Source organism: Myotis yumanensis, unplaced genomic scaffold (assembly GCF_028538775.1).
Source record: "Myotis yumanensis isolate MYYU_CA2020_CCGP unplaced genomic scaffold, mMyoYum1.0.hap1 SCAF_14, whole genome shotgun sequence".
Lineage (NCBI taxonomy): Eukaryota > Metazoa > Chordata > Mammalia > Chiroptera > Vespertilionidae > Myotis > Myotis yumanensis.
In genome coordinates this window covers 29,881,660-29,900,061 of record NW_027223765.1, presented here as the reverse complement: position 1 = coordinate 29,900,061, position 18,402 = coordinate 29,881,660, and the positions used below count along the sequence as shown (strand labels likewise).

The window sequence follows — 18,402 nt, the reverse complement described above, 5'->3', positions numbered from 1 at the left end:
AGACCCTGTATCTAATATTTCCAGAACTTACTTTAAAATTAGAAATGTGGAAAGAGATTTATGCACAAAGATATTTACTCTTGCTTTATATACAAATTAAAAAATTGGACTATCCTTTTGAATATTTGCTCAATAGTAGGATAACAGTTTAAAAAATTATTAGCTTTTCAACTATGACCAGATACCTCAAGGTATTTTAAAAATACTGTTTATAGAGAATTGCTAACAATTTGGAGAAAGTGATTACCTTCAAATATCAAATGAAGTATTTGATGCAAAAGTATTTTTATAAAATTGCTAGAGGCCCGGTGCATGATATTTGTGCACTGGGGGGGTGAGAGGAATCCCTCAGCACGGCCTGTGCCCTCTCACAGTCCGAGACCCCCAGGGATCAGGCCTAAGCCGGCAGGTGGACATCTGTCTTGCAGTCCGGGACCCTTCGCTCCTTACCGCCTGCCTACTTGCTGCTCCGTACTGCTCGACTCAGTGCTCCTTAGCGCTGCCACGGAGGTGGGAGAGGCGCTCACCAGCCTTGAGCCCAGCTTCTGGCTGAGTGGCTCTCCCGCTGTGGGAGCACATTGACAACCAGGGGGCAGCTCCTGTGTTGAGTGTCTGCCCCCTGGTGGTCTGTGCACATCATAGCGACCGGTTGTTGGGGTCGTTCCACCATAACGGTTGCTTAGGCTTTTATTATATAGATTTCAGCCATGTTAAAAATTCACTGAACAATGACACACTGATGTTGACAGAAACTAATGTCAATAGTCATTTCAGATGGTAGGATTGAAGATGATCCTCTCCTCCCCCCTCTTTGTGTATCTATTTCTCTAGTTTTCTACAGTGGTAATCTCTTTTACTCAAGGAGAAAAAAACATTAAGCATGTTTCATGATATAGCATAGGTGCATACAGTTTTTAAACTTTTAAAATGCTAATTAATAATATTTAACTTTATCATTTACCTAATTCTCTCTGTATTTTTTTAATTGTGGACTGTTTCAAACATGAAAGTATAGAAGAAAATTTACAGCAATTTTTATGTTCTAATGTCCAGATTTAATAAGCATATATTTAGCAATTAAATGACAGATGTTAGCATGTTTCCATATGTTGGCCAACTTTTTATTGTGCTGTTGGTCATCTGCGTGTGTTCTTTGGAGAAATATCTATTCAGGTCTTTTGCTCCTTTTTGAATTGGGTTATTTGTCTTTTAATATTTGAGTTATAAGAAGTTTTTATAGATTTTTAGATACTAGAACCCCCTATTACATAAATTATTTGCAAATATTTTCTTTTATTATACTGGTTGTCTATTCACTTTCTTGATAGTGTCCTTTGAAACAAAATTTTTACTTTTGATAAAGTCTAATTTATCTATTATTCCTTTGGTTACTTCTGTTTTTGGTGTTTGGTCTAAGAAACCATTGTCATGAAGATTTACACCTATGTTTTCTTTTCAAAGTTTTATAGTTTTAACCCTTGTAATGGAGGTCATTAGTTCATTTTTAATTAATATTTTTATGTTATGTGGCAGGAGTCCAATTTTATTCTTTTAAATTCGATATCCAGTTATCTTAGCACCATTTGTTGGAAAGATGTTCTTTCTTCATCGAACATCAGTTGACTAAACTTGAGAGTTTTTTCTGTACTCTAAATTTTTGTTGTTGTTAATCCTTGCCTGAGGATATTTTTCCATTTGTTTTTAGAAAGAGTTGTTGTTTTATATCAAATTTCAGAAGTTTTCAGCTCTTCTTTTTTAATTTTTGGGGGTTTCTTTTTTCTTCTCCTTATAAGATTGCCATTATGTACTTGTTGGTATGCTGGATGGTACTCTACAGTTCCCTGAAGCTCATTTTTTTTCTTCACTCTTTTTCTTCATTCTTTGACCTATCTTCAAATTTGTCTACTCTTTCTTATGGCTGCTCGTATCTGTTGTGTTCCTCTAGGGAATTTTATATTTAGTTATTGTACTTTTCAATTTCTGAATTTCTATTTGGTTCATTTTTAATAATTCCTGCCTGTTGACAGTCTTCTTGGTGATTCATCATTCTTATATTTTTCTTTAGTTCTTTAGAAATGGTTTCTTTTAGTTCTTTATACATACTTAAAATAGGTGTTATAAAAATTTTGTTTAATATGTTCAACTTTGGGGTTTGTATGTCTCAGTACTTTTAAAAATATATATATTTCTATTGATTTCAGAGAGGGAGAGAGAGATAGAAACATCAATGATGAGAAAGAGTCATTGATCGGCTACCTCCTGCATGCCCCCTACTGGGGATCGAGCCTGCAACTGGGTGTATGCCCTTGACCGGAATTGAACCCAGGACCCATCAGGCCACAGGCTGATGCTCTGTCCATTGACCAAAACCAGCTAGGGTGTGTTATTCCTTTTTAACAGGAGAGAAAATTAAGGCTCAAAGGATATTAAATAATTTGTCAAAACTTAGAAAAATATTAATTAGCAGAGCCACATTCAAATCCAGCTCTGTTAGACTCTAAACTTGATGTCTTTCTATTATTTTACCAGTCTAAACAAGAAAACAATTATGGTAAGATATATCTAGTACCTCCCCCTTCTTTAAAAGTATGTTTTTATTAATTTTTTTAGAGAGAGAGAAACATCATCGGTTGGCTGCCTTCTGCATGCCCCCCACTGGGGATTGAGCCTGCACCCTTGGCATGTGCCCTGAATGGGAATCGAACCAGTGACCTCTTGGTTCATGGGTCTTTGCTCAACTGCTGAGCCACACCGGTTGGGCTATCCAGTAATCCTTTATTTATCCAAGTGTTCGGTACCCAGAAAATGTGTATTTTTCCCATTGATTTTCTTTCTCTCTCTCTCTCTCTCTCTCTCTCTCTCTCTCTCTCTCAGAAAGTTTTCTAGTCTTAAATCTTTCCAGGGTAAACTTTTGCTGTGCTGTTGAGGTAGAAAGAACAACTCATAGGTATTGTTGTTTTCATGAGACTTGTACAAGGAAGAGAGATTATAGTTCATCTGAAAAAGACCTTTTTAACACCATAGATTATAGTGTGTCTTTTTTTTTTTAATTAGGAGGAATTTCTAATACAGCTATGTAAAAATAGAATTAGTAATTTTGAGTAGGAAACAAGTTTTTTGGTCAACCACTCACTCATAAGAAATACTGCATAGATAAGAGGCATGGTGATTGTGTGAAACTCTGCCTGAGCGATATAAACCCAGAGGGATCTGGGCTGCCTTCTTTTTTTTTTTAATAAAGTTTTATTAGCACACAGCCACAACCCATTTATTTGCAGAAAGTCCAAGGCTACTTTTATGCTATTAATAGCAGAACTGAGTAGCAACCTAATAGTCTGCAGCATCTAAAATATTGTCTCATTCCAGCAAAAGTTTAGAGACCCTTCCAAAAACAGTTAACCCCAATAAAAATGTTTTTATTTGACTTATACCATAAAAAATGGGGGAAATTTTTCAGGCTTAGGCTAATAACTCGTTGATTCTTTTCAAATTCAGTGTTTAAACTACATAGTGGTCTCCTTTTGCTAAGAACAGATTCAGGCTATATGCCGAGTCTTATCTACCTCTCTCTATATATAAAAGCCTAAGCGACCAGCCGACCATTCGACCGGCCAGCTGGTAGCTATGACATGCACTGACCACCAGGGGGCAGATGCTCAACACAGGAGTGGAAACCACAGGCATGGAAACATGGAACAGACTGATGAATCTCAGAGGGGAGGGGGAAGGGCAGGAAGAGATTAACCAAAGATCTTATATGCATACTAGAGACCCGGTGCACGTGGGGTCCCTTGGCCTGGCCTGCACCCTCTCACAATCCGGGACCCCTTGGGGGATGTTGGAGAGCTGGTTTTGGCCTGATCCCCGCAGGCCAGGCCGAGGGACCCCACTGATGGACAAATCCGTGCACCAGGCCTCTAGTTTAGTTATAAAAGGCTGAGCTAAAGATTTTGCCCTTAGTTCCATCAGCCTAATTGAAAGCCCCAACCAAGTTCTTTTCTTTAGTTTTGATTTTACATTTTGATCAAATGTGAAGTATGTTTAGCATTATCTGAAGTTCAGTTTACCTCAGGCAAAGGGAGGCAGCCCCATGTGGGACAGTGCTAGAAATAAACCTGGTGTCTCCCTGATGGGAAGCAATGTGTGTCTAACAAGAAAAAGGAACTTGTCTGTCTAGTGAGATCTTTGCTGACTTCTGGTACTCTGACCCCATGTTTAAAAAAATATGCAGGACTTTAATTCTTTTGAGTTCATTTTCAAACTAGTACCTTTTCCTCGCTAAACATTTTTTACTGTTTCTATAAATATACATGCTCCAGTGTTTCTATTGTGTTTGTTTTTCTCTTGGCCAGCTGTTCAGGTTAAACTGGGTCACGTAGCACATACTCTTCAGTTTAATCTAAAATCTAATGTAACTTCTATACAGCACTGTTTTGATTAGAGTATTTTAGTTCTTGTAACAGGGCCATTTTAGCTTGAACCAATGTGCATATTTCTCATTTTCATTTTCCCCTGATGTCTTAAAGTACTCTTTTGGCATATTTAATTTCAAATCAGAACATTTGTAAGCCATCAGTATGTTAGAACACCCTGACCTCCTTTGCTCAACAAACAATAGTTAGCCTTTTCTGTCGAGTCCAATATGTTTTCTACATTTAAATCTATCAGGCCTTTGTTAAAGTTGACAGTCCTCCCTCTTTACCCCCTCAACACACACATACACACCCACAAATACATGTGACGTGTATAAATCTGGACAGTTGTCTTCATTGTGACTTACATCTGAGTTGCACTAATGGGGCTTACTTCCCTATTAAGAGAGCGGTGCTTTAATGACACTGGTATCAGTGGTCTCAGAATGAAGGGAGAAGATGGAATTAATGAAATCGTTAGATAAAGGTGTTAAGCTTTCCTTCTTTTGGAGGCAATGGCTAAAGTACCATTGAGACTTGGGTCAATGTGTCAGAGTCAAGGCCAGAGAAAACTTTCTACGTACCCATTCAGTGTAGGGTTAAGGAATTGCCTCCCCACAGTAGAATTTATTTCATTATTAAATTCTTCCTTTAGTGAGAAGATAGCAAATTACTCGTCGGGTCAGAGTCAGAAAGGAAGGTAAACATTGCTAATTGTTGTCATGGCCTTTATAAGAAATGTAGAAGTTGAATGCAAAGGAGGCCCATGTAAGGTGGTCAGGATTTGTCCCCAGCTTGACTCTGTCAACTGTCTTTCAGACAAAAATGTTTTTTCCTTCCTATTGTGAGTGTTCCATCCTCAAGACACTGAATGCTTTCATCATTGCCTGCTTTTGAAGGGGAAGTTGTTGGATTTTTGCCCAGTTTGACTGCAAGTAGGATGGGAGGAGATGCAGGAAAGTGAGCCAGAGTGCACTTGAATCAGCAGTGTTTACTTCACATGTGTTGTGTCATGATAAGGATAAGGAAATTGGTAAAAAAACAAAAAACAAAAACTTTGATGCACCGTAATTGCCTTTCTTATTGAGGGGCAAATTCTTAAAAGGAGAAATAAATTAATAATGCAGATGTAAAGCAGTCTATTGGTATATCAGACTGCCAGCATGTACTTTGACAACTATGCTCTCAACCTTATTTTGCTAGAACTAGGAAAGTGCTTCAAGAGACATAAACTTGCTCAGCAGGTATGGCTCAGCGTTTGGGCATAGGCCCAGGAACCAAGAGGTCACCGGTTCGATTCCCAGTCAGGCCACATGCCCAGGTTGCAGGCTCGATCCCCAGGAGTGGGGGGGTGCAGGAGGCAGCCGGTCAATGATTCTCTCTCATCATTGATGTTTCTGTCTCTCCATCCCTCTCCCCTAAATCAATAAAAGCATATTTAAAAACAAAACAAAAAAACTGGCCATTCTTTCAGGTATTTTTTTAATTTTTAAAAAATATATAATTTTTAAAAAATATATATATATTGATTGATTTTTCAGTGAGTTTAGGAGAATGACAGAAGTCTATACATGTCCTATAGAACCCTGCATGGTCTTTCCAACACTGATTGTTTCTTGTCCTCACCTTGCTTTTGTGCTCCCCTGGCACTCTCCTCCAGCCATGCTGACCTTCCCCCTCACAGAGACCTTACCTAACTCTTGGCATGTTCTTGTGGCACTTCTCATTCATACAAAGATCATACGTAGCATATTGTGCATGTGTGATTTGTGTCAATGAGAGGCAAATATTTTTGCTCATTTCTGCATCACCATCAGTTAACACAATGCTTGGCACATAGCTGCACCCAAATACTTATTGAATCCATGAATTCCATCCATTCCATTTTCTGTAGTTATCAGACTTTTATGTGAACTTTTCAAGGTATTTCATTTCATTTTGGAATTGCTGTAATGATAATATAATTTTTAGAAAACTGGAGAAAATGTTCACAACCAGAATTAGAAAAAGATATTATAATATAAAGAATAATATAAATCACTAAGGAAAATATGAAAATTGTAATAAATAGGCAAAGATGTGAATAGCTAATTTACAAAAAAATTCTTCTTAAAATGGCTAAAAGAGAGCTGAGAAATTTCATTTTCACTAGGGATCATAGAAATGCAAATCAAAGCAAAATGCTTCTTATCAATTTGGTGAAAATTATTTTGCACAAAAAGGAGCCTTACAGGTTTCTTTTTTATATATATTCAGTGACATTGGAAACTATATAAGGTTAAAAAGATAGTTTTGGAGCCTCATAGACATAGTGTTAAGCATTGGATCTTTTACTTAGTTAAATGTATGACTTTTTGCACATTTGTTTCTCGTGTGTAATATTGGTAACTTACATTATAGGGATTTTGTTATTAAATGTTTACTCATTAAAAATATTTGTTGAGTGCCTCCTTCGTGCCAGGCACATTCTCAGGCACTGAGGATTCTGCAGTGAACAAAGCATCCCTGCCAGTGGAACTTACACCCTGTGGGTGGAGACAGACAATAAGCTAATAAATAAAATGTACAGGATACTGGATAGTATTGAGGTCTATAGAGGAAAATAAAACAGGGAAGAGAGAGCAAGTATTGTACCACAGATAGTGTTGCTATTTTAAATAGGATGATCCAGGAATTTCTCACTGAGATGATAACATTTCAGCAAAGGTTTCCAAAAGGCAAGGGAGTAAGTCATGTAAATATCTTGGGAAAGAATGATCCAGGCAGAAAAAAATAACACTTCTAAAGGAATGAGGGAGTATTGTGCTTCATGTATTTGAGGAACAGAAAGGAAGCCAGTGTAGTCTGAACAAAGTGAGCCAGGGGAGGATACTAGGAAAGGTAAAGGGGGAGTAGATCGAAGGCCTTGTGAGTTACGACAACTATATTGGCTTTCACTGTAAGGTGGGAAGCCATTGCACACATTTCGATCAGGAGAGGGACATAATATAAGTATATTTTAAGTGGATTATGTTGCTGTTGCATCTAAAACGTACTATGATGTGGAAGCAGGGAGACTAATTAGGAAACTGTTGAATAATTAAGGGTTGATGGTGACTTGAACTAGGGTGGTAGCAGAAGGAACGATGGAGGCAATATACATATTCATGATAGGTAAATGTTGGGCATGAGAGAAAGTGTAAAAGATGACCTTAAGGTTGTGGGCTTGAATCTGGACACATGGAATTGCCATTAACTAAGCCAATATGAAGACTTATCTTGCTATGATTACCTTTTAGGTGCTCCACTAAGGGTTGTTTCCTTCCTCAAAATTTAGAGTAAAAAATGAAAGACTTTTTTATCTGATGTACTTCTGTCCACCTATGTGAATTAAGAGAATATTTCACCAGAATAACTAGATAACAGATTTTATATTTAGCTGGCATATTGGAATACTAGTAAATTACTCCATCTGTTGGCCAAGAGATTTACTTCCTAACAGAACTCATATTTTTCCACAAGTATAACAATACACTAATGGCAAGAATATCAATTAGTAGTAAAATGTTTTTAAAAAGAAAAGAAAAAACTTACTCTGTTAATATTTCATTTAATAGATAATATACACATGTGGCTCTTTATTCCCATTTTTTTTTTCCTTTCAGGATGTTGCCTTATGGCTGTTTAGCGACAGGAGATCGCTCAGGCCTCATTGAAGTTGTGAGCACCTCTGAAACAATTGCTGACATTCAGCTGAACAGTAGCAATGTGGCTGCTGCAGCAGCCTTCAATAAAGATGCCCTTCTGAACTGGCTTAAAGAATTCAATTCTGGGTTAGTTTATTTTGTTTATTATTTTCCTGAACAAACAGCCAAATAACTGTTCTCCCAATTAGAATCATCAGTGTCCTAGAAGAAATAGTAATGTATTTATTGCTTCATTTCAGGTTAGATCAAAATGACAAATAGGACTTCCTAAAGTCTTACAGATGATTAGTGTTGAATTCTACTTTATCTAAATCTTAAATTCCAACATTTAAGTATTTTAAAAAGAACTTACAAGTTTTTGTTTATATTTATCAACTTCTATTATTATGTGAATGTGTGAGCTTAAGTGAGTTCTCAGTGGATTTTTGTAATAGAAGTAAATGAGTTTGTAGACTGAACTCACCACACTAAAAAATAAAGTGCTTGTATCTGTGTTTTTTATGGTTATTGTGTTGGAAAGCCCTAATATATAGGAGATTAAGGAATTACACAGTGAGAGGAAAACACTTTGCAAGTATTTTTAGCTGAAGACCTCGAAATCAGGCTTAAGTTTGACAAAAATCCAAGCTCTTGTATATATCAGTTTACAAATTTTGATCTTGTCTCTAATGGGTTTGTATTCTAATTTAGGTCAGTGACATGAATGATTGGAACTGCAATACTTAACTCTTAAATATGGAATTCTAGTGTTAGGTCACAACTGACCAAAATATTCCAAAGCCCCAGCATTATCCAGAAAAGTTAATGGTCTCCTCTCGTTTCTATGCTTATGAACCTGCCCCTATCTTCACTGAAACATGACCCCAGGACACAGTCATTTGAATGCCTGAAGTCTAGTCTTAATGGCTTTAAGTCAGCCTGTTTATGGTCACTCCTCTCTGCCCTGCTTCTGTGATGACCGTCCTCACTCTCTTGGCTGAGCCAGCAAGTTCTGATCATATGGTTTTGGCAGCTCTGTGTTGCAGTTCTCACAATTAAAGAGGAAACAGGTGTGGGATTGGGTCTTATTTCACTCATTTGGAGACCAAAAACGTTTGTTGCTTGTATTTTTTCTTTTGTTCAGGGATGACTTGGACCGAGCCATTGAGGAGTTTACCTTGTCCTGTGCTGGCTACTGTGTAGCTTCTTATGTCCTTGGAATTGGTGACAGACATAGTGACAACATCATGGTAAAGAAAAATGGCCAGGTGAGCTGTTCCCAGAGTCTGCCAAGGGCCTCAGGGATGCTTATTATGTACAGCACAGTCTCTTGTGAAACTCAGGCAGATTCTGTAGTGATTCTCGGAGTCATGTGTTTGTCTTTGATTTCCTGTCCTTTGTTTCACAAACCATCTTCTTCTGTATCCATTGGTTTGTTTGCTTAGGGTTAGGTGATGAGAATTTATTTAAATTTTTTAAATTATTGTGGTTATTTAAAAGTGACCTATTCTTTTAAATAGAGTAGAAGGAAGAGATGATGTACAAAATGTATTTAAATAAGATAACCAGTGCTTCAAAAGAAAAAAGTTGAGATTAAATTTGCTTGACCCAGTTTCTCATTTAGAATATCAATCTAGTCATACATAGAAGTAGGGAGAAGTGTAGTATGATTAATATCACTCTGGGGTAACCAGGGAACTAGACCAGGTTATTGATGAAGAAGCTGTTAGTTTTCAAATGAAGATTTTTTTTTTCAGTGTGACTTACGTTTTTTTGTTAATTCCTTTAATTAAGCAACATAGATGAGATATTTGGGATAATTTTTTCAGTTTAGCCCCCTTAGAATTCCCTGCCAGGAGAAGCACATTGACAATGTGTAGGTTCCTGTGTGAACTCTGGCTCTAGGTGGGACCCAGAGTTTTAGACCTCCTGAGAGATTTAGGTAGTTCGGCTTGGGCTTTGACAGTTGGACTTTGTGTTCACACTTAAAAGGATTCCTTAGGACGTCTAGTTAATCAGATTAAACACATGAATTTTTCTTTATTCTTTCTGACACTTCTAATATGATAGTAAGGAATAAGAAATATGTAAATCCAAGACATAAAAAGTAATATGAAAAGAGGCCCCCATTGGTGAAAGACATCAGCAGATTTGGGAATGATAGAAAGCATGAGGAAAAAGTGGCAATGACTTAGCATAGCTGAGGAAAATTGAAACCTGTGTACTTTTAGAGGAGTCTGTCAGTCTGAGAAAAGCTTGGGGATCAGATGCACAAGGCACTACAGAAGGTGTGGATGGGGGAAGAGGATGAAACACGAATTGGCAGTTTTTATGTGGAGCAATTAGGTGTGTATATCCCCACTCTCAGCAATACTCTAGATCAGCACTTCTCAACCTGTTGACCGCAACCCCTTTGGGGGTCGAACGACCCTTTCACAGGGGTCGCCTAAGACCATCGGAAAACACATATATAATTACATATTGTTTTTGTGATTAGTCACTATGCTTTAATTATGTTCAATTTGTAACAGTGAAATTGGGGGTCACCACAACATGAGGAACTGTATTAAAGGGTCGAGGCATTAGGAAGGTTGAGAACCACTGCTCTAGATGATTCTTCTCAAGAGACTCTGGTTCCAGTGAAAAGTCCTACAGATCCTGCAATTGAGGTCTCCCCCCAATCACTTTGCAAGTAAGCCCACCAATTAGTCCTACCATGTACTTAGAATTTTCATTCAGCTTTTTAGCAACTCATTGTTCAATATGAATGGTCGGCCAAGCATTAGCAGAAATTTGAGGGAAGCCTCCACATAAAAAATAGACCAAAACAAACGAGGTGAAAAAAAAACTGGGAAAACAGAATAACTATAGTAAAAAAAATGATGATTAAAATATCAAAACAAAAGGAGCATTGTACCTATGAAGTAAGAATAGGATTCTGCGGGTTTTTTGTTAAACAGAAAATAGAATTCTTAGAAATTAAAAAGAGGGGACAAATAAAAAGTTAAAATAGAATTAGTGTAAACTAAAGATTAGATAATATTTATTGAACTCTTAACCTGGAGAAGGCACAGTTCTAAGTTCTTTAGTTAACTTCTTCAACCCTCAGGAAAACCTTATAGAATTAGTGGTAGGGTAATCACCACTTACCAGTGAGAAAATTGAGGCAACAGACATACCATTTAAATCCTGATCATTTGGCTCAGATTCTGTTTTTTAGCCACTATGCTCTCGGTTGCTCCTTAATATACCAAAGGAACTAAAACATCTGATAAATAGAAGAAAGAAGATCCAGTAATGATAGTGAATCAATCCAGGGAGGTCCACCATCACCCTAATAGGAGTTTCAGAAAGAAGAAAAACCAAGCATATAATATAAAACATTTCCTAAAGCTGATGTTTATGAATATCCAGTCAACAGAGCACAAAAGTTCCCTTACATTGGATGAAAAGGCCCTCATTAAGGCCCTTCACTATGACATTTCAATGCACCAGGCATAAAGAGACGGTATTAAAACCTTCCCAGAGATGCAGCAGGCCACATACTTGGAGTCAGAAAGACGGCTTCTCAGTAGTAATATTGGACACTATAAGAGAGTGGAAGTTAGCCTTCATAGTTTTTAGGGAAAACGAGCTCTAACCTAGGATTCTAATCAGACTATGAGTCAAGTATAAAGGTGGAATAAAGACATTTTCAACCATACAAGGTCTCAAAAGCTGTATCTCCTCTGCGTCTTTCCTAAGGAGGCTCTCTGATTAAGGATATCCACCAAAACAAGGGATAAACCAGTAGTTCTCAATTGGGTGCTTTTGCTCTCAGGAGACATTTGTCAATATCTGAAGACATTTCTGGTTGCTATAACTGGGGAGGTGATATTCTATTGGCATCTAGTGGGGAAAGGCCATGAATGCTTCTGAACATCTTGTAGTGTACAGGACAGAACCTCATCACAGGATTATTGGGCCCAGAATGTCAGTAGTACCAATATTGAAAAATTCTGGTCTAAACCAAACAAGAATGTGAAGTGGGACAGGAGTTGAAGGGAGAGCCCAGGATGATGGTTGTGCAGCAGCCCTAGAGAACAGCCAGCCCAGAAAGGAACTGCTAGATTACCTGACCATGTGGGAAAGTGTTTTGAAAATGATTTTTAGATTTTTAAGAAGATTTTGGGAAGAATTAATGGTAGGGTCATAGAACGCTAAGTTAAAAAAAAAAAAGTTGTGTCAAGGAAAAAGATGAGCAAAAATAGAAATGTAGTCCTAGTATTCCAGTACCCACATGGCTTAGCTTTGAAATGCATTTAAGTAGTTGAACAGTATAAACATTGAATATTAATTTGATCAGAAGTTATGATATAATGTTCCAAATCGTGTAGCATTACGTCAGTATAAGAGGACTAAATCTTTACCTTCCATAATAAGAATAGTAATCCAAAATTAGGAAGTAAAAAATAAGTATAAACATACTATTTAGAAAAATGGAGGCAGATATCAGGAAAAATGGGTGAAAGTGGGGAGATGTTACCACTAAGTAGTAGCACTCAAGATGGTGAGGGAACTACTGGGGCAAGAATATACTCTCTTTGTTATGTTTCTACATACAGAACTATAGAAATAGTTCTGTATGTAGAACTATTTGGTTTTTTAAAAATCAGACATGTTTTTTATTTTGGATATATTTTTGCCTTTTAAAGATTTGCCTTCCTCACGGGGTATATGCATTTTAATGTCAGTTATTATTGAATATAAAAGACCTATAAATGTTAGACATGCTCTCTTCCCAAGAAGGCTGTGGAAAGAGAGGGCTCAGCTGAGGGTGGGTGTAGTGCATGTGTATATAGGACTGCTGAGATCTTGCCTTTTTATTTAGAACCACAAGAAAAACAAGGGAAATGAAACCCCATTTGTTTTCCAGCTCTTCCACATTGACTTTGGACATATTCTTGGAAATTTTAAGTCTAAATTTGGCATTAAAAGGGAGCGAGTGCCTTTTATTCTTACCTATGATTTCATTCATGTGATTCAACAAGGAAAAACAGGAAACACAGAAAAGTTTGGCCGGTGAGTATTGACCTCGTGTTAAGGTAAACACACCTAACGTTTTCTCCTCTGACCAGTTGGACTTGCATTTATTTGCTGAGCAGTATTTAGGTCTGGGAAATACTCAGTCTGCTAATAGGAGGTTTGGGGAGGAATTTGCCTTTTAGATCCAGGTTGTAGTTCAGATATACTCAGGGAAGAGAAGCAATGCTGCAAATCTGAAATAAGTAACTGTGTTTTATTCTAATAGTATACCACCTTTTCCTGTCTTAGAAAATTCTCTGAAACTGTTAAGACATTTGAGAGTGAGATGCTGAGGACAGGCACTTGGCTGTCATTCAGTGTGGAATATAGTACGGGACCCAGGGCTCAGGGGTAGACTTTGTAATCTCTGATCTATTCCTCACTCCTTGTATGTTTCCCAGCACATAACTTGTCTTCCTGTCTTTGTTTCTTCATCTTAAAATGCATACAAAAATAATTAAGTTTCAGGGCTATTTTGATGATTAGAGGTATGTTATATGATGTGACCAACTCATATTATAGCCTTACCAAATAATTGCTATTATCATTATCATTTCTAGTTCTGCCGGGGTTTCTGCAGAATATACCTCTGGGTCCATTTTTTTCTTTGGAAAAATTAAGTTTGGGTGGTCCTCTTGAATGACCATCTTGAGGAGCAAAAAAGATGGCAAGAAGACAGGGAGGCCCGATGCAAAAGCATTGACATTGATTTCGGGGACATTAAAGAAATTAATCTCTGGAATCAGGCCACAAATCTAGAAGTATGTTCAGAAATCCTCATGGATTATAATTATCACTTTGTTTTATAACCTTTTTTTTTTTTTGCCTCATAGAATTTAAAAGCCTAAATTAAGTTTTTTGTTGCCTTTTATCATAGAATTTCTGTTTGGTTTTGGTTTTGAAAAAGATATGTGTGGCCTGGCCAGCGTGGCTCAGGAACCAAGATGTTGCCAGTTCGAATTCCCGGTCAGGGCTCATGCCCGGGTTGTGGGCTCGATTCCCAGTGTGGTGTGTGCAGGATGCAGCCAATCAATGATTCTTTCTCATCATTGATGTTTCTATTTCTCTATCCCTCCCCTTCCTCTCGGAAATCAATTTTTAAAAAGGAAGGAGATGTGTGTGATTTTAGAGAGCTTGATTTATTTTAGGTAAATTTTAGTCCTGGCACAGTTTTCAAAGAAGCAAAACCATTAATTCAGTAAAAATGTTCAGCTCTTGTGGAAAGCCTAGCTATGTCTCTGTTGTTTTCCTGTACTAAATTTGCTATCTCCCCCTCTAACATCATGCTCTTGTGATTTGCTGCATCAATTAAAGGTTCCGCCAGTGTTGTGAGGATGCCTATCTGATTTTACGACGGCACGGGAATCTCTTCATCACTCTCTTTGCACTGATGCTGACTGCAGGGCTTCCTGAGCTCACATCAGTCAAGGATATACAGTATCTTAAGGTATAAACCCCTTTCTGTGTATATCGGAGTTCAAGTATACCTGCCTATTTCATTCAAATGCTCAAAGGGAATGGAACAAAGTCATGTTCAGTGAGATAGTTCTTACCAGGAGTGGTAGTGACAAACACTTGAGTAGCTGTCTTGCAGTAATCATAAATTTATTTCATCTTCAAAAACCCTTTGGCAGAGGTCATATTATCACCCTACCTTGGTGTTCGTGCTCCCTGCTGCAAACGGCATTTAAATAAAAACAGTAGGTCCAGAGGCATGGATGCATGGCCCAGACTGATAGATTTCAGAGGGGAGGGCGGTGGGAGGGATGGGAAGAGATTAACCAAAGAACATATATGCATAGCCCACAGACACAGACCAGTAGTGAGGTGAAGGCCTGGGGTGGGTGGGGGCTGGGTGGAGGTGAGAAAGGGGGGGCATGGGGGCATCAATGTCAACAATAAATATAAAAATAAAAATATGAGACGCCAACTTCGTGTTGGCTGGGGTGGCATGGCCAGGTAAGCTCCCTGCAGACATTTGCATGTCACTTTGGAGCATGTATAAAATCTGATTCTGATTTTTTTCCCCCTTTCAATTTTTAGGACTCACTTGCCTTAGGGAAGAGTGAAGAAGAAGCACTCAAGCAATTTAAGCAAAAATTTGATGAGGCACTCAGGGAAAGCTGGACTACTAAGGTGAACTGGATGGCCCACACGGTCCGGAAAGACTACAGATCTTAATGATCAGCCTTTTGTTTCATTTTCATTTTGCACTTGCACTAAATTGAACATGACCCTGCCAGAGATTTTATAAAGGGAATGAAATTCTGAATCTCAGTTAAATTAAGAACAATGCATCAACAGAACCTAATCTGAACAATCCCCAATGATCACCCTCTGCTTTTTGTATGCTTCCAAGATTCATCACGAAAACTGTCAACATTATGGATAATCATTTCCTGCTGACTTTGCACGCCAAGGAATGCTACTAGAGATTGTTTTTTGTCTTTTTAAATTTTATTTTCATTATTTGGTACTTTTCCAGAAAGGTGTAAATACTTCTTTTATGAATTGTGACCAAGTGTTATCACTCAGCCAACTTATTCACACCTGGGGACTGGTGGCTGTTCTTAATTTCCAAATGAGGCTTAAAAAACGGTATCTTTCTTCCTTTTTAAATTGTGTAAACTACAAATTATAATATAATATGAAATTATGATTATTTTTCAAAAGAAATCTTTTAAACCTGTGGGAACATTAATTCTTTTGTTGATATTTATCTATCGTGATAGCATCATCCCGGCCAGACTTGCTGAAAATCTACTGGTGAGGCAAATATAATATATTTGCTGCCTATATATTTATAAAATTTCTAGAGAGAGTTCTGTATAAAAAGATGTTTCTTTGTTTTCCTTCAGCCTCTGTTTTACAGAAAGCGGAGCATTTCCCTAAGTTACTTTTTAGTTAATTATGTGATCCAATTCTTCCAGCTGCTTCTGTACTGAGGCACACATTAATACAGATTTTACTGTATCTGTGAAAGAGTTCACTTCATAGAGCATAATACTTGAGCAAATGTATCCAAGACAGAAAGCAAATGAAAAGAACACTCTTATGAAATAAACTTCAGACCTAAAATTCAGTATTTTAGTAAAATGCCAGCTGTTCTTACTGTATTTATTAAAACTTATAAAGATGTGATTTTTTTTTTAAGGATATTAGTTGAAAATGAAATGGTTTCATGCCACATGGAATTCTTTAATTTATTTGTTGAGGTACCATATGTTTAGGGTGCTAGACGGCAAATAATGTTGTTAACATGTGCAATAGGAACTACTGGTTTGAATGTGTAAATGGATGCTCTTTATGAGTACTGGCAACATTCAGCAAAACTACTGCTTTTTCTCCAAAGACTATTGGGATCTCCAATCCTCAATGACGTGGGAAAGAAAACTGAGTATTTGCCCTGTGACTGAGTTTTCTATAGGAATTTCATTAAAGATTGTTTAATTTTGTTGTCTTCCTTCATGTTTTCTGTCAAATAAATGTGTGAGCTGGTTTCGGCTGCTCTTGGGGTGTGTGGGCCTCCTCTTTATGGGCAGCACAGGCCTTAGGACCTTGGCACTGGGCTCTGAAGAAACAGTCAAGTCAAGACAGACCAACCTCAGGAATTGTAAGGCACACGGTCTCTTCCCTGACTTCCCTCGTTGCTTCCTTATCCCATTAGTACTATGGGAGGCCTCTGGACTTAGGTGGGAGCTTGAGGCAAGAGGGTACCCTCATCAAGTTTCCATATCTTTGGGAGGTACCCCGAGGTCTATAAGGCCTCTTCAGTTACTCGGTACCCAGGCCAAGGCCAGGCCGTACCACTTTGGCACTCTCTTCCACAGGCAGATGCTCAGAGCAGGTCAGTTTCTTGGAAATAACTCAGCTGAGAATGGGGGTTGATCTCTCAATAGTACCAGGGCTGGTCTAGACTCCGCAAGAGTTCCAGGAATAGGACTGTAGAAGGATGGTTTGTTCAGGGATTTTTGTCTGGTATCAGTCCATCATTACGTGCACCAGATTGCAAGCCAGGGGTTTGGAGGATGGTGAACATTGCCTGGCAGAAATGGGCACCACTGTTTCCAGAGGGGTCTCCTCAGTCAGTGAATGTGAATGTCTTTAAGAGCAAAAAAGGGAAATGACCTCTCCAGACAGTGCTGGACCTGAGTCCAGAATGGCTTGTTTCATACTGTACACCCCTAAAGGTGCCAGGACACTGGGGCAGGAGCCCTCAATAGCTGCTAAGCATACTAGGTGTTCCCTACATACTTGCTGAATTGCATGTCTGATTCTCGGGGCCTCTGGCTGAGCCAGAGAGGAGGAAGTAAGAGGCAGAGGATAGCTAACCTCTGGGATGGGTTGGGGTCTGAGCTACAGAACAGGCTTTTTTGCATGGGGCTGGTTACCCAGTGCCTTGGCTGTTAAGTGCTCTGGTCAAATCTTACCCCAACACACTTAGCTCCCTCTCCTTTTGGTACTTTCCCAAAACGAGGTTTTGGAGATCCTGTGCATTTCCATACTTGAGGACATCTGTCTGGGAACACAAAGGATGACTTTGTTGAACAAGCGATTCCTGAGTATCGTCCTCATGTCGTTAGGAGACCCTGGGCTGCAGGCGCCAATGTTTGCAATCCAGCTCTGCCTCTATGACCCTTGAGTAAGGTATTTATTTCTCAGGGTCTGAGCTTACTAGTTTGTAAAATGGAACCAGAAATAACTGCTCCTCACTCAGGCAAGCTCATTTCTTTCCCTGCTTTCCCCTCTTAAAGGCCACTTCCCTGAGAGCTCTATCCTGTCTCCTAATTCAGCACCAAACCTCGGCCAGGCAGTTGAATGTAGGGGTCACCCTTCTACGGAAGGTGATAGATTGATTAGTCCTTGGACCAAGTGGAGAGCAGAGAGGTACCCATGCCAGGGGACCCTGACTATTGGAGATGGGCAGCTCTTAGGAGGGGTCTGGAGCTGGGGCTCCTTAGAAAAGCTGAGTCTTTGAGGACAGATAGGAGCTAGGTGAAGGGGTGATAGGAAGAGCAAACTAGGCAGAAAGCATATAAAGGTGAGACAAAGCAGGGTTCATGGGCAGTAACATGCTCAGCAATTATTTCTTTCCCCTTCTACTCCAGAATACAGCACCTCTTCTCAGGGATCCAGGTAGGATCTGAACATCCGTCATTTGGGTTTTCTCCTTTGTGAAATGCCTGCTTCAGTCCTTTGTCCATTTATTTGGTTACCTCCTGGCACTTTGGTGTAGGGTGGATTTTTTAAATCTTGCTTTT

At 38.6% G+C, this 18,402-nt stretch overlaps 1 protein-coding gene across 4 annotated transcripts in view; it reads left to right on the top strand.

The window, feature by feature from the left end:
- Positions 1-16,604, top strand: part of PIK3CB (phosphatidylinositol-4,5-bisphosphate 3-kinase catalytic subunit beta) — a 133,302-nt gene extending 116,698 nt beyond the window's left edge. For all 4 annotated transcript variants that reach the window (XM_070433498.1, XM_070433500.1, XM_070433501.1 and 1 more), the window contains 5 exons: positions 8,057-8,224; positions 9,222-9,345; positions 12,993-13,138; positions 14,456-14,588; positions 15,185-16,604. In XM_070433498.1, coding sequence (XP_070289599.1) covers positions 8,057-8,224; positions 9,222-9,345; positions 12,993-13,138; positions 14,456-14,588; positions 15,185-15,322 — 709 coding nt within the window. In that variant the 3' untranslated portion in view covers positions 15,323-16,604. The remainder of the gene's footprint in view (positions 1-8,056; positions 8,225-9,221; positions 9,346-12,992; positions 13,139-14,455; positions 14,589-15,184) is intronic.
- Positions 16,605-18,402: the final 1,798 nt, after the last annotated feature.